Consider the following 27986-nt stretch of genomic DNA (forward strand, 5'->3'; position numbering starts at 1 on the left):
ATATTAAAAAAATCCCTCCCTGCTTTACTTGCGCTGCCGGTTTTCGAGAGAGATGGATCTTCTGATCCATAAAGATTGGATTAATTCATAATCCAATTTTTATATTGGTGGGGGACAATGACCCCCCATTTATTAAGAGGTGGGGATTATTATTTTTTATCAATCTCTTTGTCTTAATCTAAGAATGAACTAGGACCAGAAGATCAGAAGATCCGTCTCCGTTCTCGAGCCAGGTTAAAAGGTATATAAATTAGCAGATGATCGAGATTAAAAGTTAAGACCCATGCATTGCCCTCCTCGTTCACTGCACCAGCATGTTTCTTAAATTTATTTATAACGAAAGGGAAATTAAGGCTGCTTACATTACAATTAACTAATTATTGGTGGCGGACAAGTTCCGGCCTGGGATTTGGGGAGGTCAGATCTTTTATTCTAAGGTTTCCCTACCCTTCCCTTCCCTTCACTTAATTAATTACCTAACCTCCACGCCACTGTTATTCCAACGTTAGGTTAGGCAGTAGGTAAGGTACTCATGAAATCTCATCCTCCTCGCTTCGCAGAAAACGATCAGATCAATTCGTTTGACCAGGTTGACCTCAGAGCGACGTCCTTAGTTACATTGCAGGCAGGTACTGCCTGCCTGCCTGGAATGGCAGGCAACAGATCTTTGGCACATAGAGCAGAAAGAAATCTGAGCGAACATGGGCACAGAATTCAATTGTCAGCCCTAGTCAGCCTCGCATTGATTAGTTGCACAGTAACTGTTGGACCTACCCTCCTCACCACTCGATCTCGACTCAGGAAAACTGCGCCCACTGCACGGAGGAGGAATTGACTCATCCGATGGGATGATGGATCATGTTTTTGACAACCCCAGACCGACACATGACCTCCGTGCATCGCACACTCATGATTTAAAATTATTAAACCTATTTCGTTACCACGGATCTGGCCGGCCGGCTTAGTCGATTTGGAAAAAAAGAAAAAAAAATTAATTCAAATTGTGCCATCAAAATATCATTCGTGTATTTGTCCCTTCTAATTCATGCTATTCCTTGTTCCATTGATTGCATGACTCTGTTCGGTTCACTCCTCACTCTATATTAACTGCTGCCTGCCTGCCCAGCGACGCAAGCGGCTAGCGAAGAATTGCGTTCGCAGCGGCGACCTGCAGATTGCAGCGGAAGATAAAGGGGTTTGTTGTATTGGGAATTAATTAAGGAGGAGGGGCGGAAGAAGCTAAGGGGGCGGGCATGTCGTCGCCGGAGAACGTGGTGGTGGTGGCGGTGAGGGCGGAGAGGGAGACCTCCAAGACGGCGCTCGCTTGGGCCCTAACCCATGTCGTCCGCCCCGGTGACGTAGTCACCCTGCTCGCCGTCCTCGCCGATCGCGAAGCCACCGGTGCGCCGCGCCGCGCCGCTTTCTTTCCCGTCCCGTCTCTTTAATTCTGCGTTTGCCTCGTTTTGTCGATCGATGTTTAATTTCCTGGGATATCAGGTTGGCGACGGAGGTTGCCGTGGAGCTTCCCTCGAATTGGAGGTGACCGCCGCAACCGTAGTCGAGAGCGGTGTCAGATCTCCGCCTCGTGCTCCCAAATGGCGCTGCAAATCGATGGCCGCAACGAGGTATTAAGCACCCTTTTGTCTGGATTATCCTTCTATTAGCGATCCAAAGCCGGTGCCTGACGAGCAGCCATGTCCTCCTCATCCTGCTTTCCTTTCTCTCGATCACTTTTTTTAGTACCTGTCAGTTGTTCGCTCGAATGCGGCTATGACATGAGACCTCTTTTGCGCAGATAAATGTAAGGATAAAGGTAGTGGGATCGGAAACCACCGCGCCGACCTCTTCGTCCTCGTCCTCTTCCTCCGGCGGCGGCGTAGTGGTTGCGGAATCAAAGCGAGTTGGTGCCACCTGGGTAGTACTCGACAGGTAATCCTTTTATTTACGCCTTTCAACTGTTCCCTGATTCGACTCCTTCTGTTACTCCCTCCATGTGCTGCTGCCATGCTATTTCTTCTCCCGTACGTGCATTGACTGAAAGCCATTGAACAGTCAGTTTTCGACAACTTAATAAATCTGATCTTCATAGCCGTAGTTTTCAATTTTCTTTCTTCTTTTTCTTACTGAAGAGTATAATCAGACAAAGTAACACGATCGGTCCGTAGTCATAGCTTATGATCTTTGATACGGATGGCTTCTTTGAAGAATCACAAAATAAAACTATAAATGAGCATGTGCATTGCTTGGAAGCCAATGGAGATTGATACAATTGAGAGAGGAACCCCGACAGCTGCATTTACTTCCTTCTTTAGACTATTTAATACAATATCGACTCTTGACGAGGGAGGTGAGTTTATCGAGATCAGAGATAAGCTTAGCTATGGATCCGCGAGAGGGGGAGTCCGAGAGCCTCTCCTTGCAAGTTTCCTGGCGGCCAGGCCAAGGGTGGCACTTATCTAGGAACGGAGCCTTTCCGCCGCCGTCGGTGAAGAGGGTCTTGAATTCGTCTTAGGAAAGATTAACGAGGTTTACCCTCTGTTTGGGAGGAGGTGAGTAAAGGGGAGGGAAAGGTAAACATGGATAAAAAGTATTTTTACACTTGTTTGGGAGAGAGTGAGCCATGAAGGGGAAGGGGAGAGAAGGGTAAAGCTTCCCCTTACATGCTCGGGAATCAGCGAAATTCCTTTTCATTTTCATCCCTTTGAACTTTCCCTCCCTTCCAAACAAGGACAAGATAAATATATTACTTTCCCTCCCTTTCCCTCCCTTCCCCTTCCATCCCCTTCCATTAATGAACCTTACCTCACCCATCCAAACAGAGGGTTAAAGTGGTGGGGAGATGATCGTACGTAGTCGGCGTGGCGGACGGAGGGGATGAGAGATTAATATTTAGTTTTTTTCAATGGAAAAATACTTTTAATAACCACCTCTATTTTCTATCTATCTAAATAGTATTTCATCCTCTATATTTAAAAAAATAATATTTAACTTTATTTGATAAAATCAAATGTAAAAAAATTTATGAAAAAGCTAATTATACCCTTATATATTTTTATATTTTTTAATAATATTAAGAGGACAAAATATATTGAATTATATGGAAAATAATTACATATATTTTCACGGATTAGTTTGATCGAAGTGGATATATAGAAAAAAAAATATATACATAAAAAGGATAAAAAAATATAGAAGCATCAAGTGAAGATACCTTTTAAATTTGTTGATGCATTTGTTCTTAATGTCCTACAAAGCAAATAAACATTTTAAATTTTAGGGGAAAGTAAAGAAAATAATTATTATATATTGTATTTAAATATTGTCACCGGAGCGACGGCAATATATATTTTAAACTACTTAATTTTATTTTATGCATATAATTAAGTATTAATCTTTTATATATTGTTGGAGGTTATATATAATTTATTGATTTTAATTAGTAAATCAACAGTCATGTACATGTTGAAAATATCAATTATGACTTTGAATTATCTAGAATTAGTTGAGATATCTTTAACCTTGAATTATCTAGAATTAGTTGATATATCAATAAAAATGGACGTAAATTATTAATAAATTCAATATGATTTTTCTCTCTTAAAATAATTTTAAAAATATCAAAGACAAGGATAAAATCAACTTTTATAATTGTTTTCACATTTAATTTTGAGGTAATGGGTTAAATGTTATTTTTAAAATATAGAGAGGTATTTTTTTTTTAAGAAACTAAAAAACAGACTTTTAGTAATTAAAAAAATCTAAAGCATCGCTCATTAAACATAAAAGAAATCTACACCTTGATGATTCAGGCTTGGGGTGAAGCTCACAGCATCTCTGTGAATTGTCTGCGATCGATTGAATTGTCTTGTAAAATTAATTAAGTAATTAATTAATTAGCACGTCGCTGTAATTATGGACACTGCACAGGCAGCTGAAGCAGGAGGAGAAACATTGCGTGGAGGAGCTGCGGTGCAACGTTGTAGTGATCAAAGGTTCCGGAGCCAAGGTGATGCGGCTCAACCTTGGGAGCATCAACAACAAGCCCCTTCCTCCCTTCTCCTTGTCCTCCTCTCAGATCTCCATTTGCAGCGAGAAGTTCCTCGGCAGCAACTCTCGAGCAGGGCAGGCGAAGACGGCAAATAGCCCTGTGCCGATATTGGAAGATGCGCCGAAGAAAGTGCCATTGAGATCTGCTGCTGCCGCCTCGACGGCCAGGACGACGACGATGCAGCCTTCGGCCAAAACCAAGTCTTCGTTCTTTGTCGGCGAGCATAATCCTCTATTCGAGAAGCTCCGCGACGGAAGGTTGACGCCGATAGAGGACGTGGGTTCGGATGGCGAGGACACGTCGGAGTCGATTGGTAATTCCGGCGGAGGGAGTTCTCCATCCGCAACTCCTGCCACCGCGCATTATCGAGTCTACCGGATTCCCCAATCCAAGCACCGGCCGGAGCAGAAAGCCCATAATTGCCGCCTCCCCAGATCATCTCCTCCTGCTAAAACCAAGCAAGAAGCCAATACCAAATACGCAGGCTTAGAAACCGTCTCCCTGCTGTTGCCGCCGCCCAGTTCCACCACCACGGAACGCGACAACTCCAGCCCCACCAGCTGCGCACCCTACAGCTCCGACGTCAGGGAGGCCGTCTCCCTGCTCAGCGCCTCCCGGTCCGTCCCCCCTCCCCTCTGTTCGCTCTGCCGCCACAAGGCCCCCGTATTCGGCAAGCCCCCGCAGCGGTTTTCTTACAGCGAGCTGGAGGTTGCCACCGGTGGCTTCGCCGACGCGGCCTTAGTAGCTGAGGGCGCCAGCGGGTGCGTCCACAGAGGCGTGCTGCAGGACGGGCGCGTTGTGGCTGTCAAACAGCTCAAGGGTCGGCCGGCCGAGGAGGAGGAGTTCCGCGAGGAGGTGGAGGTGGTCAGCCGGGCCCAGCACCGTAATGTGGTGATGCTGGTGGGTTTCTGCGTCGAGGGAGCGTCGAGGAGGGCGCTGGTGTTCGAGTACATCTGCAATGGCTCCCTCGACCGCCATCTCTATGGTATATATATATCATCATCATCTTCACATGTGTGATTAGATCCTTATTAACTCCTCGTTGACAGGGGAAGTCGAGGCTCCCTTGGATTGGCTTGCAAGGATGAAGATTGCAGTGGGAGTTGCAAGAGGGTTGAGATATTTGCACGAGGATTGCAGGGTAGGCTTCGTCGTCCATAAAGACATGCGACCCAACAATATTCTACTCACCCATGACTTCGAACCATTGGTAAGTTTAATTGAGAAATAAGATTATTCATGCATTCAACATACATAATCACCAATATAAGAGTAACACAATTAGTTGTTAATTAGTATGATGGTAATGATCACTACTTGTTTAACGATATATTAAGCTACTTGTGATCTCCTTGTCAGTTGGGAGACTTCAGGCTCACAACATGGCAAAAAGAGACATCTCTGTCAGTGAACACCAATCTCCCTGAAGCTTTTGGGTAAACACACCAACTACATTCCTTTACCCTGTAATTCTAGATTCTCATCACAGTGAACGCTGGGCAAACCTTGTCGTCATCAACGTCCAATACCAATTATTGTTTTGTTCCTCAGCTATCTTGCTCCTGAGTTCATCGAGCACGGGATCGTCACTGACAAATCCGACGTGTATGCATTCGGAGTGGTGCTACTCGAGCTCCTCACTGGCCGAAAAGCCCTGGACACCAACCTGCCCAAGGGGCAGCAGTTCCTGGTCGAGTGGGCGAGGCCGCTCCTCTCGGTTGCATCAGATGATGGTGCAGTCGACCGCTTCTTCGATTCGCATTTGGAACGAGGCCAAGGCCGTTTCTTCAGAGAGAAGCTCCGGGCAATGGCACGCGCAGCCTCATTGTGCCTCCGCCGAGAGCCGCAGTCGAGGCCTGGCATGTCCAAGGTTTAGTATCAAATTCCGTATGGTGAATCAAAGGCGGCATTGTTTCTCATGGCGTGCAACTTTCAGGTGCTGAGGATTCTGGAGGGAGACAGCGCGATCGATCAAGTTGTGGACGTCGTCAGCACCGTGGGCAGCAGAAGTGGGCGCATGGTACGAGCAGCCGCAAGCCATGACACCGCGACAGCAGGCAGCTTATCCTACAGATTCCCTCGAGAATCTGTCATCAACGCGCTCTGCTCTGATAGAAACTGGCCGCCCAGTCCATAATTGTTACCATCTTCAATTCAAGAATTGGAGAAGATTGCCTCCTCCGTTTCCATGTTTCATGCAACTAACTAACTACTGGTGCCTTCACGAATGAGGCAGAAGGCGGTGTGGATGATACAAGGCCAGAGAGAAAGTCGAAGAAGATTTAATTTGTACAGCATTCCTGGAGCATTGGAAAAGGCGAGATCAGAACAAACTGCTTGTGAGTGTGCATATATCTCTTTTGTCAAACTCCATTGAATCATCATTTATCAGAGTGCCTCTATTCCTAAAAGGGAAGGTTATTCATATTAATAAAGCCAATCGTGAGACAAAAAAAAGTTAACAGTCGAAATAACAGGTGTTCTTGTCAGGAATATGAGAAGATGGGGCTGTCGGAATGATGTATCTGGATTGTTGATCGTATCTATATGATTCGGATGGTAAGCTAGCTGTCTTCTGATAGATAAATAAAATTGAAAAACAATTAAGATAATTAATATAAAAGATTAATAAACCCAAGTGCATGATAACATTTTTAATTTGAACGATGAAGTTAAAAGATGCCAAAGTCAAGGAAATAATGTCATTGGGAGTGGACATTAATTAGATTATCGACCGCTTTAAAAATATAGATCTCTTTGTTGTATATATCTAATGGCAAGAAGTGTATACCTAAGATATGAATGGTCAATAAAGAAACTCATACACTATCTTAGAGTAATGTACACAGTCAACTCACTCATCTCAGCGTGCCACAATTTCACTATATATAGCTGGTATCATAGAATGATTAGGGCTTGCACACATTAGGATTTGATCTAAACTTTTCTCTTTTTTTTTAACTAATGACAATTCTTAACTTAAATTGAAAAAAATAGCTTATAGAAAATCCAACTAATAACTAATTAATTTTTCATTTTACTAAAAGGGTTATTAGTACAATTTAATCCATTATTATGATTAAATCAAGATAGGTAGCTAGCAAGTGAAACATGCGCCAAGTTGCTAAATGAATCATTAGTGTTTGATGCAAACAACACAATGGCATAGATCAAGAGAAAAGGGAAGAGAATTGGACGTCACAAGAGGGCTCGCGATCACATGATTCCTTCTTTCACATATGGATCACTAAATTGCAGTTTGACTGATGTACTTGTATAATCATTCATAGACTACGACGAGGCACTGAACAAAAGGAGAGGTGACTTGTATTTTGTATATTACTGAATTCATTGGTGTTTGATTTACAAAACTCAATTTTAATTATAATTTGTGATGGAGTTATTGGACTACTATTTTCAAATTAATAAGTCATAATTGGATGTATGTATCCCATTCAAAAATAAACTCTACATAATTGACTTTACCCAGCGCAAATAACGGCAATTTCCCCCACAGAAGCGGGAAGAGAGCGTTCAACCAAACACTAATGACTATTAATTATTAGAAATCTTTTAGAAAATTTAGAAAATTAGTCCAATTTAAATTACATTAAATTAAATTTAATTTATCTATCGAGATGACCTGAACTGATAATTTCAAGTTACCAGTAAGAATTGATTTTTACTAAATGGATAAAGCTGCAGAGCGGGTAGAGAGGTAGAGCGGGCAAATCGACTGAGTGGGTAGAGCGGCTGATTGAGCCGAGTGGTAATGCAACCGAGTCGTAGAGAGGTTGATCAAGCCGAGTGGTTGATCGGACAAAGCAACCGATATGGTAGTACGGTCGAGCGGGCAAGTAGGTCGATTAGTTGGTTGACTGGGTAGAGCAGAAAGAGTGACTGATCAGGCAGAGCAGGCCAAGTAGCTGACAGGGCAAAGCAACCTCATAGTAGAAGGCAGGGCGACCTAGTAACTGTTGGGGTTGCAAGGTTGCAAGCTTAGGCCCAAAGTGGAGCAGTGGAGATCGCTGAACACTGTCTTAGAAGACGAGTGGAGCAGAATCGTAGATCGAGTGCAACTTCCGAGCGGGTAGTACAACAGAGTTATGATCAAGTCGAGTGGCATAGAGCAGCCGAGTGAGCAGGGCTGCGGCCGAGTCACAGATTAGGCCGAGTGATTGAGCGGCCCAAGCTACAGAGCAAGTAGAGCGGCTGAGTGGGAAAAGCGGTCGAGCGGGCGAAGCGGTTGAGTGGGCGAAGCAGACTAAGGCATGCGATGGACGTAATTTCCTTAAAATAGATGTGCCCCACCTCCAACTGTGTTTCAAGGTTTTCCCGGGTTGTCTATTTTTCAGGATATATACAACGGTTAACCGTGACGCACACTAAGATGGGTGGTTATGAAAAATTAAAAGTACTCGATTGCTATCACTGGTACTCCACTAAGCAAAAGATGCACGACAGAAGAGAAGGAGAAACGTAGGTAGAGAACTTCAATTTTTTTGTGTGTACCATTATCTCTCTTTATATAGAAGCACCGTCCTCACCTGCAATTTTTTGTGTGTACCATTATCCCTCTTTATATAGAAGCATCGTTCCTCACCTGCATTGAACATTGAGTAATGATCATTCAATGCCCAAAAATTAATGATAGCCGACGACCATCAATGGTTGACCATTACTATCCAGGAGGTTACGAAATCACCATTAACATGTTAATACTTGATCCGTTACCTTCTTGAACAACAAATAAAAAAAAAATCCAATATGGTAAAATATTGGTTATTCTATTTGGATAAATTTTATCTCAACCGATCTGACATTCGGCGTGCATAAATTATACTCACACACAAATCAACTTGATTCTTAGTACAATTTGAATCTTAGATTTACACCCCTTACATATTTACATATTTACGTGTGAGAAATTTTTTTTCCTATACATTTATTTACATTATAGATACATATAAATTAATATAAATTAACCTATATATCTTAAAATATTCACTTATATTCAACATTATCCGCAAAGATAACCTTCTTCGGTATAGAAGCAATTTACATTTTGAGATATCAAAAATGTTTCGACCAAGTAACTGAAAACCTTTCAATTATTAATTAATGGGTCATGAGCCAATTAAAATAAGAAGAAATTGAAAATAAACTTTTAAAAAAATCTTCCATATTCCATGGAAAAATGTCATCTCATTACAGTCAACGGCGTGGATCGTCCTCTGCCTTGCTTATTCCAACTCGCGGAGCGCGTAATTGTCGACTTATAAATAAAACACGTGTCAATTTTTATAAGCCGGGGCATTTAATTCGCGGGAAACGGTTCGTGAGGCACGGCACTAGGACCGGCCCCATTTCCACGGACCGGATTGGATCGGGATGCGGGAACCCGCCCGCCTCCATTTTTGACCATTTAATTATTTCAAAATTCCTTCCCTGTCGCTATCGGATTCTAATCGGATCCGTTTCGTCGCAGGCGGTTAAATGGAGGGCGAGGGAGGGATGCCCACTTCCCTGTACCGAACTCACCCCACCGTCTTCTCCTCTCTTTCGTCGTCGTCGTCGTCGTCTTCCTCCTCGATGGCGATCTCGATGCATCTCGCGCGCTTCTCCCCTAGCCTATCTATTCCTTCCGGCGTCCGATCTGCGCCGAGGGCGCGGATGCCGATCACCGTCCGATGCAGCGGCGACGCCGTGCTCGAGCCGGACTTCGACAAGAAGGCTTTCCGCCATAACCTCACACGCAGCGAAAACTACAACCGCCGTGGGTTCGGCCACAAGAAGGAAACCCTCGAGCTCATGAATGAGGAGTACACGAGTAAGACGAGGGAGCTTGGTCCTTCATGGAATGATTGGAGTTTTAACTCGGGTTAGGTCTTTTTGGATCTCAGGTGATGTTATCAAGACGCTGAAAGAGAACAATATGGTGTACACTTGGGGCGACGTGACTGTGAAGCTCGCGGAGGCCTACGGGTTCTGCTGGGGTGTTGAAAGGGCTGTCCAGATTGCTTACGAGGCCAGAAAACAATTTCCGGAAGAAAATATTTGGATTACCAACGAAATCATCCATAACCCGACAGTAAACAAGGTTTGGGACGATTCGTATTTTTCTCTCTATTAATTGTATCATGAGCAACATTTTAAAAAAAAAGGGGGAAAAAAAAAAGAGTAGGTTGTTTCTCTTACAATTTCCTATTCATTTCGACGAGTTCGTAAGTCAAGATCTACTAGGTCAAATTAACATACAATTTTGCTTGAAGCGTGGACATACTATCTCTAGTTTAACACCCACTGTAACTTTTACTAGGAATTTCTATGTCTAGCTGTAAATAGAAATTGTGATTCATTTTAAGATTGCTATTCGTGTAATCTTAGAGAATTTTGACAGGGTAAACCTAATTTAATTTCACTAGATGGATACTTGGTTGTTCTTTTGTTTCTAACTTAGCTTGCTTGTGCATTGATAATTTTTGGTTACATGAGATTGCTTATATGGTGTAACGCTGCAGAGATTGGAAGAGATGAACGTCAAAAATATTCCTGTTGAGGAGGGCAATAAAAGATTTGATGTAGTTGACAAGGGTGATGTTGTGATTTTGCCGGCTTTTGGAGCTGCTATTGATGAGATGTTTACCTTGAGTGAAAAACAGGTCCAAATAGTTGATACTACTTGCCCATGGGTTTCAAAGGTATTTGTTTCCCCCTTTTCTATCAGAGTAGAGAATAAGGTCTTGGATTTCCCTTGAATATCTTTTTCATAAATAATGTGTTAATTTCCACTAAAGGTCTGGAACTCTGTTGAGAAGCACAAGAAGGGTGATTACACTTCAATCATACATGGTAAATATTCACACGAAGAGACTATTGCAACAGCCTCATTTGCAGGAAGATATATTGTCGTAAAGAACATGACTGAGGTAACGATTTGTTAATTAATAATCAGTTTATTGTGAATCATATTTACAAATAAACGTTTTTTACTACCATTTTCTGTTAAAAAAACAGGCAATGTATGTATGCGATTACATTCTTGGTGGGGAATTAGATGGGTCTAGCTCTACAAGAGAAGCATTTCTTGAGGTATATTGATTCTTTTCTTCCATAATATTTGCACAAAAGAAAATAAGATTTAACAATGTGTCCATGTGTTACAGAAATTCAAAAACGCTATTTCTGCGGGATTTGATCCAGATGTTGACTTAGCTAAAGTTGGCATTGCAAATCAAACCACGATGCTCAAGGGTGAAACAGAGGAGATAGGTAAGTTTAATGTTTGCAATGCTTACTGTTTCTATCCAATTCTAAATATAGTGTTCAAGTAAACACTGAAATTTCAGGTAAATTGGTTGAGAAGACCATGATGCGCAAACACGGTGTAGAGAATGCCAATGATCATTTTGTCAGCTTCAACACCATATGTGATGCTACCCAGGTAGGCTTACTGATTTTTTTTTTTCCTTTTTTGTTTTTCTAATTGGAATATTCAATTCAAAATTTAAACTGCTAAGGTATTGTTTTTCTCCTTTACATTTTGTTAAATCCATGCAATTCACTCATTCCCACTTTTTCATAACCTTTTAAACCTCATTTATCATACCATCTACTTACTCTTTAGATTTGCAAATTAGAGCACTGCAATTTCTGTGGAAGTGAACCAAAAGCGAAAGGGGATAGAATACTTTCATGTGATTGAATTTTATAGTCCCTTTTGTATTAATCTATTCAATTGCTGGTTTAGTTTCCCCTTATCACATTCTCTTGCACAACTTCAGGAAAGGCAAGATGCTATGTTCAAGCTGGTGGAAGAGAAACTCGATCTTATTCTGGTCGTTGGTGGGTGGAACTCCAGTAATACTTCACATCTCCAAGAGATCGCAGAGCTCAAGGGAATCCCGTCCTACTGGATTGACAATGAACAGAGAATTGGACCAGGAAACAAGATCACCTATAAGTTAAATGTATGTTGTACACGCGCAGTTTGTATAATTATTTATATTGCGAACTTGATGATTTTAATTATCATCTTATCTGTTTGTACAAACGCAGCATGGAGAGCTGGTCGAGAAAGAAAATTGGCTTCCTGCTGGACCAATCACTATTGGTGTCACCTCAGGGGCTTCTACTCCTGACAAGGTATATATATTAATTCAAGAGTTGAAAAATCCCTTGGTTAAAGTATTAAGTCGCGGGATCTCCTTCATCTTATTAACAATTTCCACATGGCTTATGCAGGTCGTGGAGGAAGCATTGGGCAAGGTCTTTGACATTAAAAGCCAAGAAGCTCTGCAAGCGGCATAAATTGAGAGGACTTGAGCAGTGTTTTGAGCTGAAGTATCACTATCGCTTAACTTGTACGGTACTAGAAATGGGATTGCATAAGAGCACTCCCTTATCGACAGGAAATGCTGCAGTCCAAAATCTATCCTGCCATTATTATTTTATTTTATTTTATTTTGTTTTGTTTTATTTTTGTGTTGTGACATTAATTTATGCATGCTGGTCAAGGCCTGGTTGAGCCCAGCGAGTTCTCTCACCCAATCCATTTTACAAAATGGTCTGATAAAGTTATGATATTGTTTTGCGGTTTAATTATCCGGATTCCAGCAGCATCCTTGTTATGATATTATCATTTTAACAGTAAAAAAATAAAATAAAGTGTGTTATATTTAAAATAAAGAGATATTGCATTAAATACATTTTTTTTAAAAAAAACATTATGATAATTTGAATTATGCTAACTTAATTATAACGGGTGAAACTTAAGAATCACATATAATCAGTGGTGGATCTAGATAAAAAAAGAAGAGGGTATTAGAAGAAAAGAATTGAAGTTTGTCTTCCTTCACTATCCGACTGTAGCATATTAATAGAATTTTTTAAAAACAAGAGGTACTCAAGCACATCTCCGCGCTCCTAGATCCATCACTGCATATAACAACAATGAAATAAATCATTTTACTTTTTTTCATCAACTCTCCATTTGCTTAACGTTAGCCGTATAAGATAGCACGTGATGGAGAGCTTCTCGATTTTTTAAATTATTTTGTAAGAGCCATAAAATATTATTTAAATTAAATAATTATTTTATATTTAAAAATAATGATTTATTTTTTAAAAAAGAACTAGAGAGCGAGAGACAGCGTACAGGATTCTTTTTCTAATTATTCCGGCCCAGAAACCTGCTTCTTCGAGTTATTAGAGGGACCCTCAGCTTACCTTATACGGAGAGCAGCCTGGACGGTGTCTGAACGAGAACGGAGAAAGATGCAAAGCCAGCGAACAACACAAAACAAAGGCCGAGATCTCCAAACCCCATAACCCTACCTTAAACCCATGATCACAACTAGATTCTTCCCTCATTCGCGTTTCTTCCTCCCCTCGCACCTGCCCACTCTCTGCCGGCCCATCCACTCCGGCGCTGCCCACCCCCGCATCACCAGATCTGAGCTCGTCGACCGGATATGCCGCATCCTCACCCTCGAGCGCTTCCACGCCATTCCCAAGCTTCCCTTCCGCTTCTCCGACGATCTCCTCGACGCCGTCCTCGTCAGGCTGCGCCTCGACGCCGACGCCTGCCTGGGCTTCTTCCGGATCGCACTGAGGCAGCAGTACTTCAGGCCCAACGCGGAATCTTATTGCAGAATTGTCCACATTTTGTCTCGAGCACGCATGTTCGACGATGCGAGAGGGTTGTTGAGGGAATTGGTGGCGATGATGAGCTCGGCTAGCCCGGAGCCGTCTGTCTCTTTTGTTTTTGATCGGATGGTTAAGGTGTACAAGGAGTTCACTTTCTCTCCTACGGTGTTTGACATGCTCCTGAAGGCTTATGCTGAGGGTGGATTGCGAAAGGAGGCTCTTTTTGTGTTTGATAATATGGGGAAATGCGGATGTCAGCCTAGTTTGAAGTCCTGCAACAGCCTTTTGAGTAGTTTGGTTAAAGGAGGGGATATTAACGCGGCAATTCTAGTTTATGAACAGATGTGCAAAGCTGGGATATTACCTGATGTTTTCACAACGTCTATAATAGTTAATGCCTATTGTAAGGGTGGAAATCTAGAGAAAGCCTTGAGCTTTGTGGCAGAGATGGAAAGGAAGGGGTTTGATGTTAATATTGTGACTTTCCATTCTCTGATCAATGGGTACTGTAGTTTGGGCCAGACAGAAGCAGCACTCAAGGTGTTCGACATGATGACTAAAAGAGGGATTTTGCCAAATGTTGTCTCTTTTACTTTGTTGATTAAGGGTTACTGCAAAGAAGGCAAGGTTAAGGAAGCCGAGAAAGCCCTTGTTGACATGAAACAGCTCCATGGTTTGAGTCCTGACGAAGTTGCTTATGGTGTGCTAATTAACATTCATTGCCAAATGGGGGGAATGGATGATGCAATGAGAATCCGGGATAAAATGTTGAGTGAAGGGATGAAGGAAAACATATTTATTTGTAATGCAATGATCAATGGGTATTGCAAGTCCGGAAGAATTGAGGAAGCAGAGATTTTGCTTTTCGATATGGAGAAGGGTCATCTAAAACCAGACTCCTACAGTTACAATTCTCTATTAGATGGGTATTGCAAGAAGGGTCTTATGAGAGATGCTTTTGGAATATGTGACAGGATGATAAGGAATGGAGTCGAAGTTACAGTTATAACTTATAATGCACTATTTAAAGGCTTTTGTCTGTCAGGTGCAATAGATCATGCCCTGAACTTGTGGTTTTTGATGCTGAAAAGAGCTGTTGCTCCAAATGAGATTAGCTGTTCCACATTGTTGGATGGGTTCTTCAAATCAAGGAATTATGAACAAGCCTTGAAATTTTGGAATGAGATACTAGCTAGGGGATTCACAAAGAACCAAATAACATTCAATACAGTGATAAATGGTTTTTGTAAAGCAGGGAAAATATCTGAGGCGGTGAATATTATGGAAAAGATGAAGGCCTGGGGATGTCCTCCTGATAGCATTACTTACAGGACATTGATTGACGGTTATTGTAAACTTGGTGATGTGGAGCAAGCTCTTAAGTTATGGAATGAGATGGAACCTTCTGGGTTTTCTCCTTCAATCGAAATGTTCAATTCTCTTATTTCTGGGCACTTCATAGCTAATGGTTCTGATAGGATTGATGGCCTTCTAACTAATATGCACAAGAGTGGACTGACTCCCAACATAGTTACTTATGGAATTCTGATTGCTGGATGGTGCAGAGAAGGAATGTTGGATAGGGCTTTTGATATATATTTTGAAATGGTTGCCAAAGGCTTAACTCCAAATACATACATATGCAGTGCCCTTGTTAGTGGTCTTTATAGACAGGGTAAGATTGACGAGGCAAATGCTATATTGGCAAAAATTGTGGATGCTAGCATGCTTCCAAAGTATGAAAATTCTGATAAGTACCTTAAGTGTGTTACGAACAATATCTACCATCACGAAATCACAAATCTGCTCGCTCAGTCTAAAAATGAGAATCTCCTGCCTAACAACATTATCTATAATGTTATTATTTGCGGTCTTTGCAAATCTGGAAGGATTTTGGATGCAAAACAATTTTTTGCAGACTTGTTGCAGAGGGGTTTTGTTCCAGACAATTTTACTTACAGTAATCTTATTCATGGCTATTCAGCAGCTGGCAATATAGATCAGGCTTTTCAATTAAGGGATGAAATGATTAAAAAGGGCCTCTTTCCCAATATTATAACATACAATTCTCTCATCAATGGTCTCTGCATATCTGGAAATTTAGATAGAGCTGTCAATCTATTCAACAAGCTGCAGTCAAAAGGTTTAGCACCGAATGTTATTACATTCAACACATTGATTGATGGATTCTGCAGAGTTGGTAATCTAACAGAAGCATTCAAGCTGAAATATAAGATGATAGAGGCAGGAATTTATCCCAATGTTGTTACGTATTCTACACTAATTAATGGCCTTTGTTGCCAAGGGGAAATGGAAGCATCCATCAAACTCCTGGATCAAATGATTAGTAGTGGCGTGGATCCTAATTATGTTACGTATAGCACGTTGATCCACGGTTATATCAAATCTGGAGAAATGCATGAGATACCAAAACTATACGAAGAAATGCATATACGTGGGCTTTTGCCAGTGTCTAATTTCAGAGGAAACATGAGTCCAACACCTGTAACTATAAAAACAAGGCAGATAAATAGTGCTGAACAATTAGATGTATCAATACATTCTGAAGGGTAGCTTCTTTGTTGGAAATTCTGCTCTAGATTGTTGATCTTTCATATTGCAACTCTTAAAGGCACTAAAACAATCCTTATCCTGCTTCATGCTGATTCGAAAGTCCAGATTACAATTTCAACAGGAACAATTTAGTAATTCTCCATAAAATTCACAATTATTTCATATTCTTCAAACATACTGATTTCATTCCATGAATTTATTAGGGTAACGTACACAATCATTATCAGTTTTATCCTGGTATCTTCTCCAAAGTCATTCACATTAGCTCACTTTACCTTTGTGGTTCAGGAGATCCACATTGACTTTGTGAAGATGCACATGCAACCACATTATGCTGGGTATTCTTGTTCTGAAACCATGAGGTACTTTACTGAGATTATCTTTACGTCATCATGGATTCATTTTATTCTTGTGCTATCTAGCATGGTACTCTAATTCTGTTTTATTATAGATTTATTTATTGGTAAAAATAATGCTGTGGATGACACCACCTGTGCATTTGTGGTTTAGGGGGAAAATTGATTCAATGTATTTGAATTTCATTATAAAAAAATTGACCAATTCTGTTGTTTTCTTTGTGGATCTTCCTTTAGAGGCTAGTGTAGTTTTCATCTTCACACACACAAAAATAGAGCAGACAGTTCAAGGTAAAACACATAAGAAAATAAACAGGAAAAAAAGGAGTTTGCTTTATCTGGTCAAACAACCTATCATGCTGAAATGTTCAATTAAAAGGTGCATTTTTTTATGCGCTTCACCTTCCCTCCCAGGTTAGTGGCCCACTTAGCTGCAGGAGGTGACAATAATGGGTGGCACTTCTTCTCAAGGCAGGGACTGGTCCAGGAGGGCCTGGTCTATAAGCATGACAAAGGAACGAGTAACATTTGTTAACTAAGTCATGTCCGAGTCTTTTTATTCATTCAAGTAGTGAAATTTTATTTTCATATTGTGGAAGTATGCTTGTATTTGTTGATTAATTCCAACAGTTTGTATTTATAATTTTGTGAAATGTGTCATTCCAATATTCCATCATGGATCAGTTTTTTGAGATCAAGTAGGCAATTCTCGAGATGAAGTTTATTCTCTAACTAAGTTGGTAGGAGTTATTATAGGCATTGCCATATTGAGGGAGGGAGAGGGAGGGAGGGAGAGGGAGAGGGAGAGGGAGAGGGAGAGAGAGAGAGAAAGGGAGAGAGAGAGAGAGGGAGTTATCAATCTCCTATTAAAACTGCCTTACACAAAACGACAAGTTTCTCTCTCAACAAATTTGTGCACCCATTCGTTAGAGGAGATTGTGGTATCTCCTCCCAAAGGATGCTGTTAGTTGTTCATCTTGGTCATCTGATCTTGTGATCGTAACATGCACACTACAATTATCACCATTCATTAACCCTCTAACAGTCTGTTGACATGATCATGACATGTACATGACACTTATCACCATCCTCTAACCCTAACAGTCTATTGATTCAATTCTTGTCGTCTCTTCTCCTTTCTTGCCCTCCCTTTTGACAAATTTACCATTCTGTTAGATGGCAATCTGAGGTACTTCTTTCTGCTAATATCATCTCCTTATCTTTGTTCCAGATTAGGCATCCTAACACATGACCAGCAAACACCTGGTTCCTTGTAAATCTGAAGAGCATGATTTGGTTGAAGCGAACATTTATAATTGGTAGAAAGGTTATGTGATAGGCAGCTGCAAGTTATCAATTAAGGATTATCATCATGTTTTATGAAGAATGTAACAGCTGGTTTCTCGTGAATCTGAAAGAGGCATGATTTAGATTTTAGATTGATGAAAAGGTTTATAGTTAATTGAAATGGTCAGCAATATGACACCTGCAAGTTATGATGTAATGCTTAACAGTTGGACAAACAACTCATTGTGCTGGCGCTTCTTTTTTGAAACTACAGATACATTGATAAACATTGGAGAAACTACTACATCCTGTGGCTGGACCCTCCTCAGATATCTTAATTCTTCGAAGTCAGGTATGAGTCTCTTTACTGAGACAATATATTCTTTTTTCCGTTGGTAGTTCAAACTGAACAGTTAAGTGTTTTTTATTTTTTGGAGAGTTCCTATTCTTTAGGTTAATTGTGGAAATTTGTTTTCAGTTTTGCCATTATTTTTTGCACAAATGTCCCAACATGGCATGTTGGATGATGTGGATATGGAGAAATGAAACTCTTCAATAAGGAGTTCTTCAGCCATGCCAACCAGGGATCAGAGTCACCATGTCAGCACGGAATCCACAAGTTCCTTCTTGCAAGAATGCGCATTGCTTCTCAAGTAGATGAACACAATCAAGGTCCAGGAGTTATCAAGAACCACTCAGGAAGATCCATGGAAGGTTTCGTCCATGGCATTAACCCAACCCTCTTTTGAATCAGCCTAGAAAGCAGGGATTGAGAAACTGTGGCTGGAGTTAGATTGCAGCAATGCATGTGAAATAATCTAGCTACCATTTCTGTCTACCGAACCTGAAGATAATCGGAGAATTGGCGTAAACGGATTGGCGACCCTCCTTCGGTTTCAGTAATTGTGGCTGCAATAGACTGTACAAATCCTTGTGGATTCCTTATGGATGCTCAAATTGTTATAGAGAGATACTTCAGTGTTACACTTATTCCAGCAAAGTGTTATGCGCAGCGAACAATTTAGAGGTTCACTCGAGTTGCAGATCAATTGTAATTTCGTATAAGGCTTCGACTCCTGTTTGGTTGATTCAAATTTTGTTATAAAAAAAAAGAGGTATTTCTTGTATTGTTATCAAGTATTACATGTTGTAAGTTTATTTGATCATGTTCATTTTTCCAATAAGGACAATGTCATCGTCGAAATAACAAAAAAGATTTTTCAAAAGGAAAGTTCATAGAAAACCGAAAATTTATAAGCACAATGTGTAACACCCAGTAGTAGCCGTGTTGTTCTTTTCCAATCCAACATTATATAAAAATAAACAAATAGAAATCAATAACAGATCAAAATGCTTGGCATAAAATTTAACAAATTGTCTGAGCCCGGGTTCGAACCGGGGACCTCTAGTGTGTGAGACTAGCGTGATAACCAACTACACCACCCAGACTCACATCTTTTGCAAGCATTGAATTTTATTCATACATAAATTAAATTACCTTAATTACCAAAATCAATTTTCAATAATGATACCCTTCAATACTTTCTAGAAAATTTTGTAAGAAACGTGCATTGCAAATCTTATGGTACCATATCTATGTTTTCCAATGCAGTGGTGTGATTTGCATAAAAATATGTAGTTATAAGATTAGGAAGTTTTCTAACTTTACCCTATATATTAGTTGACATTCATGTAACATTCTCAAATTAAAGCATTCATGCCCCCGGAGTTATAGTGCAGCAGTAGAACATTCAGGCTATCATCCAAATACTTACGATTTTTTTCAAATTAAAACATCCACATATATATATATATATATATATAAGAAACATAGGAAGGGTAGAGCTATGCACAAAATGATTCAAGTAATATTCTCAAACTTCAGACATTACCAAGCAACACACTCAGTTCAGAAATGCTACTCAATAACAATTGCAAATTACTAAAAGCTAAAACCATTTTCCAATTGACTGACTGCAGAAGAGGAAGATTAACAGCCATCACAAAGTAAATACAAAGTGCATCAGATCAGTATCAATCCAAATGCCTCCAAATCATCAAACTTAAACAGATTGGGGATTCAGTAAACTCTAGATGCATATAACTTAATTGTACACAAGCAAGAAACAAATAAACAAACTGGAATGCTAAGTCAACACTGTTTCCATTAGGTCTACAGCTTGCATTCTGATCAGGCATTCTAGTTTCCATTGTGCCATCTCAGAATGAGGGGATAGCTAGGGGCATTAATTTAGAAGAGTTGAACCAAGGAGGTCATTGAACAAGCTACTTGTGCCCTCATGAACCATGCAGTTGTCAGCCATGGGGCTACCTCCTGTGCTGCTAGACAGTGAAGCAAATGAAGTTTTCTGAAGGACACCTGTTGGTGAGGAATCCATTCGTGTATTCGAATCCAAGTCATCTGCCATTAGATGCAGGGACGAAGAGTTCTTTCCTTGATCCTTCGGATTGCAACTAGTGCATTTCAGCACCTCCCCTAAAGGTCCAGCCATGGAAGCCTCCCAGGAGATTGGTCTACAATTTGGTTGAATTTGGCACGCGTCATTTAGAACCCCTACACTTAGACCCGCATGTCCAAGGTTGTATTCTCTTGATAACTTTGGTGGTGAAAGTGCCTGCTTGTTGTTGAAGGAGGAAGATGAAAAATCAGAGCCAGATTTTGGAATAGAGACGGCGTGTTTGGTTCTATCACACAGTGTTTCTTCAACCTCAGGGCAAGATGCAGGCAAGACTTCAGACTGGGTTTTGGACCAGTCATCAATGATGTGCCGATGGGGACTGGACTGGAGATGCTGGTCATTGAACATTGAAACGGAAGTAAAACTAATGTTAACAGAAAATGAGCTCCTCATAGTATTAAAAAGTGAATCATTGGAATTGAGACCAAATGCTCTTCCATGGGAGGTTCCCTCAAGTAGAGTGTGTTGCTTTGCGAAAGGATATAAATTACTAACAGGCCTTTGCTCAACAGGACTCGGCATGGAGATGCTTTTTGGATTCTGGGCATAATCATCTTGAACTTCTTTGTTATTCAGCATCCTGCAGATCTCAACAGAACTGCATATTCAAAAGAACGATTTAAAGGCCGTTTTCAGGAAGCACATTAAGCATTATATAGAATTAAGACAACCACATTATGAATTTCAGAGATCTACAAATAATTGCTTCTGGAATTTAATAGACAAGGCGATAAAATTACAACCATATCTAGGGGGGAGAGATATCTTAAGCTCAATGCTGGGTGTGAAGGAAGTCTATTTAGTACAACCTACAGAATCCTGACTCATGATCAATTTGGATCATGATGTATATCAATATAAGCTTACTCAACAGTGTATAAAGCACAATCAAAACAGCAGTTCTTTCAAATTCCACAACAACTGTCTTTATAGTACTTAGCCTGTAACTTTTGAAGTTTACACTCAAGAACTAGAATGATTTCTAGCATTCCTTTGCAAGAGTTTACTTAACTTTTTTTCCTTTGACATTTCATAATTTCTTTCTACCATGAACAGGCATGCAAACTAGTATTTCTAGCCAAGGATTGCTATTAGTTTGGTGCAACTTCATGTTGTCCTTTTGATTGATCTACAGTAAGATATTCAACAGTAAATATGTTGTAATCAATGAATATCACAGGCTTCCCAAGCTCAGGAACTTGCAAGCAAAATTCAACAAAACAAAGCAGGCTAAACTGATAGAATGGTGAGAATTTCAAGTGAAAGTTCAATTTTCCTGTATAGTACTAGAAATACTTTTTTGTAAGTGTCATTGATGCTTTCATATATCCATCTTTCAGAAAAAATCGATCAGCCCGACAATTAAAACATATTATGAAACTTAACTGTTTTATTAATCCTTATGGAACCCATTAATTCACAAATTCTCCCAACAAATATTGTGGTTCAACAAGATCTCTATGCTATAGATTGAAAGCTCAAACCAAACTAATCTCTAAGGTTACTTACTCCTTTAGTTGCACAGGGGGTGGATCTGTGATGTTTGACTGCAAGGTTTTACTCTGCTGCTGTGAAACTGTGGGAGTACTAGAAGTAGCACCAGGAACAGCTGAGGTCAGTTGAGAAGATGTGACGTCAGGCATCACTTTGGCAGTATGGCAACTCTGGCCTTCCACATGCTTTCTTGAACGATGGCGGCTCCGGTTCATGTGTCGCTCACAGTACTTTTGGTCAGCAACTGCATTCCTAGAGCATCGCCATTTCTTCCCGTCGGTGCGACAGCATCTACCAGGCTCTAGATCAGCATTTCTTGAATAACCTAGATGGAGAGACCCCCAACCACTTGCAACAATCAGAAAGAAAATGCAACCAAAAATTGTTTTAAAAGGGAGTCAAAAGGAAGGAGTGGGAACAAAGACTTCAGGCATTATAGTTACAAATTGGTAAGGCCATCATAGACATGCATAAAATCAAAGAGATCTCCATCTAAGCATCTTGATACTTCAGATTGAAATGGACTTCACATGGTATCAATGCCACTTCCCGACCTTTTGCTTCTCACCTTAGTGAAATGTGAGAGACAAAGGAAAATGTTAAAGAGAGAAAAGACAAAGTGAGGAGAGGATGAAACTCCACCCTTTAGTCTCGCATTGTTAAGTGAGGCAATCACGGGCATGCTACTTATGGTCTTGCCATTTTAGATTGAACAGATTCATCTTGGGGCATTTACAAAATTAACACCAATTTACTATCTAATGCTTATTAGAACTGAATTTGCAACATGCTAGAGTAGAAAGATAAACCTACATATACTTCCAATTTCTTTTTTATTCATTTTTATCCATAGCAAGCCGTTCATAAAGTATTGTGAAGAAAAAGAAGCATGAAAGATCTTCACAAAGTACATTTATGAATTTGAAAGTTTTCATGTACTAAGAAGAGGTTTCAAAGGCATAGATAACCAAAAAGGATTGTGATGTTTATCAAAATGAGCACCTGCAACTCATTTGCCATCAACTAAAAATGTCAGAGAGCTAATGAAGATCCTAAAACTATAATACTTCCTTGAAGCTAGAAAATGCATGCATCAATATATGTGTTGGCAACAAAATTTCCGCAAGATAAGTAGATAACCGTTCTTTTTGCTAAATTGAAAGTCCAATAACTACCTGAAGCAAAAGACCCAGCTGACAGGGGGAACCCGGAAGCACTCGGGTTTCTCATTAAGGGAACGAGCAGAGTAGCTGGTATGGGTGCATTTGCAAGTAGGTACTTGTAGATCAAGGCCTGGTGTTCTAACTCCAGCCACTGATAAGGAGTGAAGGGTCCTCTGACCCTCGCCAGAACGCCTTGCATGTTCGCATGTGAGCTTATACCTGAAGTAGGAAGAAAATAAATGTGAGGAAAAAAGCATCCTCAAGATGAAGCATATCAAATGAGATAGGGGAAAGATAACGAGAAGAGCGAAGGAATTAACAGACGAATAGACACCAAGTTGGAAAAATTAGATCACAAAATATCATTCTTTTCCACTTTCTTTACCGATCGTTTTAGATGTGTGAGTAGAGGGAAGTAGCAAGGTAAATGGGAAAGAATTATTGGCCTTTCTCCTCGATACACTTCATTTCGCCTTGCAACTTTCTTTATAAAGGAGCCAACTTTTTCCTTGACAAGACTCGAAATAAAAGGATCAAAAACTTTAGGACAAGACCCCCCCTCCAATCAATTATCAACCCCTGATATAGAAAAACCTCCGAAACAAAAACCACCACGGCCGTTACCGTACTAGCATGAGTTACCTGCGTTCCTAGGGATGTAACATTGCGCAGAAGAAGTCGATGAGGGTTGGTCGTAGTAAGGCAAAGTTCCATCAGCACCGACCACCATCTCACTCTTGGACCTCGACGAGAAACTGAGCATTTGACCTCCATAGGGAAATAGGGGGCAGGAGTTGGTTTTAAGGAGGAAAGGAGTCACCTTTGGGGGTGCTGCGGCCAATGCCTCAGGCCCGGCCTTGACCGACCTCCGATCATAGTCGTCGTGTTCCATGAGTCTCTCGTGCTTCTGCAGAACGGATCCAAAGGGAACACTTGGGCTGCTGACTTCGATGTCCGGAAGCAAGGATGAGCAGGACAGGAGGCCACCAACAACAGTTTCAGAAGAGACACCCATGCCAATAGCCTCGTTAAAGTCCATTGTCCCTTCCGTGACTACCTAAGCCTGCAACTAGATGAAAGGGGAGGCCATGTGCTCACGAGAGGAGGCGGAGGAGGCGGAGGGGAAGGGGGAAGGAAGCATTTTTGGGGAAGGGATGGAGCGAGGATATTTATGGAACGACTATAAGAGTTGTGGAGATACTCACTTAATGGGTGGACTTTTAGCCAGGGAGTTGAGTGAAACTATGGATTTTGGTTTATCATTCCCTTACGGTGGATTTTTTTTGGATGGGTGAGGTAAATAGTAATAAAGAGTTTTTACATACAACACCTTTCTCTTTTCATTTTCAAAAGAACACCCTTAATAATAAGGATACCATGGCTCCAACTCTGCTAATTTATTTATCAATAAGAATAACTTAATTTATAAAACATTAATAACTTTTATTATATTGTATAATTGACTTCTTAAAAATTCACACCATATAAAATTATACTTTTAAAATATACTATTAAAATTTAAGTTACTTTAAATAGTTTTCTTAACCCTAATAATAGCATTGATTTATAAAATACTTAACTCTATAAACAATTGATAAAACTATCTATGGAACTAAGTAACTATGACCACTTTATAATACTATCCTAAACTTAAACAAATATAATTTCTAATAAAAGCAACAACATAATAATTATACCCCAAAATGGGTACAATAATTGAGTCTTTAAAAAGATAATTAAGATATTTAAGATTTAAATTTATATAATTATATTATACTAGAATTTGTTCCTCCAACAAAAAATAAAGTCAAGAATATTAGTCGTCTAGATGGATCTTTATGAGCACTTATTTATCTTGTGATCATTGATTTAAATATACGATGTCAACTAAAAATAATAACATAACTATAGTTTCTATAAATTAATATAGTTGTTACAATAAAACTAGGGTCAACAACACATGTGGCAAAGGTAATTCGCTCATCCTCAACGTCCTCACCAATCTGTCCCTAAGTCAACACGGAGAAAGTAAATTACAGATGACTACTAACTATTAGTGTAGGTGACAAGATATGAGGGGAAGGCATACTTGGACACATTGAGTTTCGATCCCAAAATCTTATATAGTAATATGTCTTAATTATCACACCGTTATGAGAGGACTAGGGTTAACAGCACAAGAATTATAACGAATTCAAATTAAATGGAAATGTTTCTAAATTTATCGTATTTGTGAAATTGACATCATTTTCATTCGATTTTGGACGCTGAGGATTTAAGTGGGATTTTTCCGGGAAAGTTGCGAAAAAATAAAAATAATGCAGAGGATCTTGTCGAGGTGTCGCCGGAGAAATTTCCCCGGAACCCTCTCTTCGACGCATCGCCTCACCTTCCGGCGCGACGTCAGCTCCTCAGCGGAGGGCGGCGTCGACAGCTTCTCTGCGGACGTCGAGAGGACCTACCGCATCCTCCGCAAGTTCCATTCGCGGCCGCCCAAGCTTGCCCTCGCCCTCCGTGACTCCGGCGTTGAACTCCGCCCGGGCCTAGTTGAGCGCGTCATCTCCCGATGCGGCGACGCCGGTACCCTCGCCTTCCGATACTTCTCCTGGGCCTCCCGTCACCCGGATCACCACCCGTCCCCCGCCGCTCACCGCGCCATGGTCCGCGTCCTCTCCAAGATGCGCCATTTCGGCCCCGCCTGGGCCCTCGTCGATGAAATACGGCGCGAGACCCCCGACCTCCTTACTCCCGACCTCTTCATTGGTCTCATCCGCCGCTTCGCTGCCGCCCGCATGGTGGCCAAGGCCGTCGAGGTGCTCGATGAAATGCCTAAGTACGGTTGCGAGGCCGATGAGCATGTATTTGGCTGCCTCTTGGACGCCCTCTGCAAGAAAGGCAGTGTTAAAGAAGCTGCTTCGCTCTTCCAAGACATGAAGGAGCAGTTCCCTCCCAACCTGAAGCACTTCACCTCGCTCCTCTACGGTTGGTGCAAGCTGGGGAAGCTCATGGAGGCTAAATTTGTGTTGGTTCAGATGAAAGATGCCGGATTCGAGCCCGATGTCGTTGTTTTCAACACTTTGCTCGGTGGCTTTGCCGCCGCGGGTAAGATGGAGGATGGCTATGAGCTTCTGAAAGAGATGAGGCGTAGAGGGTGTGAACCAACTGTTGTTTCATACACCACCTTGATCCAGGCGCTTTGCTCAAGAGACAGAATGGACGAGGCTATGCTAATGTTTGTGGAAATGAGGCGTAATGGTTGTGCTGCTGATGCCGTGACATATTCGACTCTCATTAGTGGATTTTGTAAGTCAGGAAAACTCGATCGAGGTTATGAGTTCCTCGATGCAATGGTTGAGCAAGGATTGAGGCCTGATCCAAGTGCTTACTTCCACTTTTTTGCTTCATATGAGAAGAAGGACAAATTGGAGGAGTGTTTGGAGCTCATGAGCAAAATGTCAAAGAGTGGCTGTCTTCCTGATTTATCCATCTATAACATTGTTATAAGATTGATCTGCAAGCTTGGGGAGCTCAAACAAGCCATAACTATCTGGAACGAAATGGAAGCTAGTGGGCTCAGTCCTGGACTTGATACATTTGTGATAATGGTACATGGTTTTGTCGAGCAAGGATCATTAATTGAGGCATGCACATACTTCAAAGATATGGTCGGACGAGGTCTCTTTACCACACCTCAGTATGGCATCTTAAAAGATTTGTTGAATGCGCTATTAAGAGATGAGAAGCTTGAATTAGCTAAGGAGGTTTGGAGTTGCATATTGAACAATGGTTGTGAGTTAAATGTTTATGCTTGGACTATATGGATTCATGCTTTGCTCTCAAGAAAGCATGTAAAAGAGGCAAGCTTTTACTGTTTGAATATGCTTGATGCCGGGTTGATGCCGCAACCAAGCACATTTGCAAAGCTCATGAAAGGTTTGAAAAAACTATACAATAGGTTGATTGCTGCTGAGATAACAGAGAGAGTGAGGAAAATGGCTGAGGAAATGCACATTACTTTCAAAATGTATAAGAGACGAGGGGTGAGAGACCTTGAAGAGAAGGCAAAAGCACAGGCTAAGGCAAAGAGAAAAAGAAAAAAGGAGAAGAGTCATGGACGAAGATTCAATCACCAACACTCTAGGAATCCTTCTAATCAAGTAGATCCTTTCGATGAAGAAACCTATATTCCTTGATCCAAAAGAGTCTCAAATATAATTGCTACTGGATTTTTGCTTGCAGAATTACTATTGTCCTCTTGGATTTCATGTCATTTTCATAGTTTCTAGCCGCCTTCATCGGGCACACATTGTGTCCTGCTTAACACCATGGAGGTCTTCTCCCCTTCAATGAAGTTGGAAGGCGAATAAGTTACATGCTTCCGACATTCTCAAATTGTGGATCAGTAGATCTGAGTCTCAATGCTTCAGAATTTCCTCAGTATTGTCACCACCTGTTCTGTAGTGGGATCTTGATTTAAAGACAAAAAGGATATTGGCCACTCAATTGTTCGAGTCCCTTGCAATGCTCGGTTAATTTAATTTCCAAGAAGTGGAGATCATTCTTGTTAGTATTCTCGATGCAAGACCAAGCAGAGTTTGTGATATTGGTCAAATAATATTGGTGTATGGGACAATCTGGCCTTTTAAAAATTACTCAATAACTCCATCGATTGGCTCAATGTTGTTCTCAGTCGATATCATTTGGAGCTGATGGCAGCTGGGACATATAGGGAGTTTTTCCTATTCAAGAAAAAATCAAACCATGTTTCTTCTTCTTTCCTCGTTAATGAACCATTTATGTTTAGCCTTAGCTAATTGTGATAACAGGCTAGAGCAGTGTAAATATGATATGTTTTGCCTTTAACAATTAGAATTAGCTTACTTCCCACGAGCAGAACCAGCCAGGGAATTAACCCTCCTCTCTCAACCCACTTCGG

General features: G+C 40.8%; 5 protein-coding genes and 1 non-coding gene across 14 annotated transcripts; 4 read left to right on the top strand and 2 right to left on the bottom strand.

The window, feature by feature from the left end:
* The first annotated feature begins 1040 nt into the window (after positions 1–1040).
* Positions 1041–6439, top strand: LOC122036423 (inactive protein kinase SELMODRAFT_444075-like). Of its 2 annotated transcripts, none has more exons than XM_042595725.1 (8): positions 1041–1195; positions 1498–1625; positions 1796–1929; positions 3928–5033; positions 5098–5258; positions 5408–5484; positions 5600–5918; positions 5985–6439. In XM_042595725.1, exons 2-8 carry the CDS (start codon positions 1596–1598, stop codon positions 6183–6185), a joined length of 2028 nt encoding a protein of 675 aa, XP_042451659.1. In that variant the 5' UTR covers positions 1041–1195; positions 1498–1595; the 3' UTR covers positions 6186–6439. The 2 variants fall into 2 exon arrangements, with proteins under 2 accessions (XP_042451659.1, XP_042451658.1); XM_042595724.1 differs by lacking the exon at positions 1041–1195 and adding an exon at positions 1225–1401.
* A 3090-nt stretch (positions 6440–9529) lies between these two features.
* LOC122036424 (4-hydroxy-3-methylbut-2-enyl diphosphate reductase, chloroplastic-like) lies at positions 9530–12652 on the top strand. Its single transcript, XM_042595726.1, has 10 exons — positions 9530–9878; positions 9952–10148; positions 10570–10749; positions 10846–10977; positions 11066–11140; positions 11215–11320; positions 11398–11492; positions 11833–12018; positions 12107–12193; positions 12293–12652. The coding sequence occupies exons 1-10, from the start codon at positions 9545–9547 to the stop codon at positions 12356–12358; spliced, it is 1458 nt and encodes a 485-aa protein (XP_042451660.1). The 5' UTR covers positions 9530–9544; the 3' UTR covers positions 12359–12652.
* A 621-nt stretch (positions 12653–13273) lies between these two features.
* LOC122036430 (putative pentatricopeptide repeat-containing protein At1g19290) lies at positions 13274–19050 on the top strand. Of its 8 annotated transcripts, none has more exons than XM_042595742.1 (5): positions 13274–16474; positions 16559–16632; positions 17041–17170; positions 18188–18265; positions 18392–19050. In XM_042595742.1, exon 1 carries the CDS (start codon positions 13394–13396, stop codon positions 16268–16270), a length of 2877 nt encoding a protein of 958 aa, XP_042451676.1. In that variant the 5' UTR covers positions 13274–13393; the 3' UTR covers positions 16271–16474; positions 16559–16632; positions 17041–17170; positions 18188–18265; positions 18392–19050. The 8 variants fall into 8 exon arrangements, with proteins under 8 accessions (XP_042451676.1, XP_042451675.1, XP_042451674.1 ...); XM_042595741.1 differs by having other exon boundaries at positions 17041–17165; XM_042595740.1 differs by lacking the exon at positions 17041–17170 and adding an exon at positions 17858–18096.
* A 238-nt stretch (positions 19051–19288) lies between these two features.
* Positions 19289–19362, bottom strand: TRNAV-CAC. The gene has a single exon. It is a non-coding gene; the product is annotated as a tRNA-Val (tRNA).
* Positions 19363–19852: 490 nt separating this feature from the next.
* LOC122036432 (growth-regulating factor 6-like) lies at positions 19853–24150 on the bottom strand. The gene is made up of 4 exons (XM_042595747.1): positions 23693–24150; positions 23063–23269; positions 21903–22212; positions 19853–20991 (listed from the first exon to the last, which is right to left on the bottom strand). The coding sequence occupies exons 1-4, from the start codon at positions 24087–24089 to the stop codon at positions 20160–20162; spliced, it is 1746 nt and encodes a 581-aa protein (XP_042451681.1). The 5' UTR covers positions 24090–24150; the 3' UTR covers positions 19853–20159.
* Positions 24151–25335: 1185 nt separating this feature from the next.
* LOC122036431 (pentatricopeptide repeat-containing protein At3g49730-like) lies at positions 25336–27788 on the top strand. Its single transcript, XM_042595746.1, has one exon. The coding sequence runs from the start codon at positions 25369–25371 to the stop codon at positions 27241–27243; it is 1875 nt and encodes a 624-aa protein (XP_042451680.1). The 5' UTR covers positions 25336–25368; the 3' UTR covers positions 27244–27788.
* Positions 27789–27986: the final 198 nt, after the last annotated feature.

Source organism: Zingiber officinale, unplaced genomic scaffold (assembly GCF_018446385.1).
Source record: "Zingiber officinale cultivar Zhangliang unplaced genomic scaffold, Zo_v1.1 ctg161, whole genome shotgun sequence".
In the NCBI taxonomy this organism is placed as follows: domain Eukaryota; kingdom Viridiplantae; phylum Streptophyta; class Magnoliopsida; order Zingiberales; family Zingiberaceae; genus Zingiber; species Zingiber officinale.

Coding starts and splice junctions, on each gene's coding strand:
- LOC122036423 (XM_042595724.1), top strand. CDS start 1,254: ATGTCGTCGCCGGAGAACGTGGTGGTGGTGGCGGTGAGGGCGGAGAGG. Junction 1,626..1,795: donor AAATCGATGGCCGCAACGAG/GTATTAAGCACC, acceptor TCTTTTGCGCAG/ATAAATGTAAGGATAAAGGT. Junction 5,259..5,407: donor CCCATGACTTCGAACCATTG/GTAAGTTTAATT, acceptor TCTCCTTGTCAG/TTGGGAGACTTCAGGCTCAC.
- LOC122036430 (XM_042595742.1), top strand. CDS start 13,394: ATGATCACAACTAGATTCTTCCCTCATTCGCGTTTCTTCCTCCCCTCG.
- LOC122036432 (XM_042595747.1), bottom strand. CDS start 24,089: ATGGACTTTAACGAGGCTATTGGCATGGGTGTCTCTTCTGAAACTGTT. Junction 23,270..23,692: donor TTACATCCCTAGGAACGCAG/GTAACTCATGCT, acceptor TTCCTACTTCAG/GTATAAGCTCACATGCGAAC. Junction 20,992..21,902: donor CCCCCTGTGCAACTAAAGGA/GTAAGTAACCTT, acceptor TTGAATATGCAG/TTCTGTTGAGATCTGCAGGA.
- LOC122036431 (XM_042595746.1), top strand. CDS start 25,369: ATGCAGAGGATCTTGTCGAGGTGTCGCCGGAGAAATTTCCCCGGAACC.
- LOC122036424 (XM_042595726.1), top strand. CDS start 9,545: ATGGAGGGCGAGGGAGGGATGCCCACTTCCCTGTACCGAACTCACCCC. Junction 11,141..11,214: donor CAAGAGAAGCATTTCTTGAG/GTATATTGATTC, acceptor CATGTGTTACAG/AAATTCAAAAACGCTATTTC. Junction 12,019..12,106: donor AGATCACCTATAAGTTAAAT/GTATGTTGTACA, acceptor GTACAAACGCAG/CATGGAGAGCTGGTCGAGAA.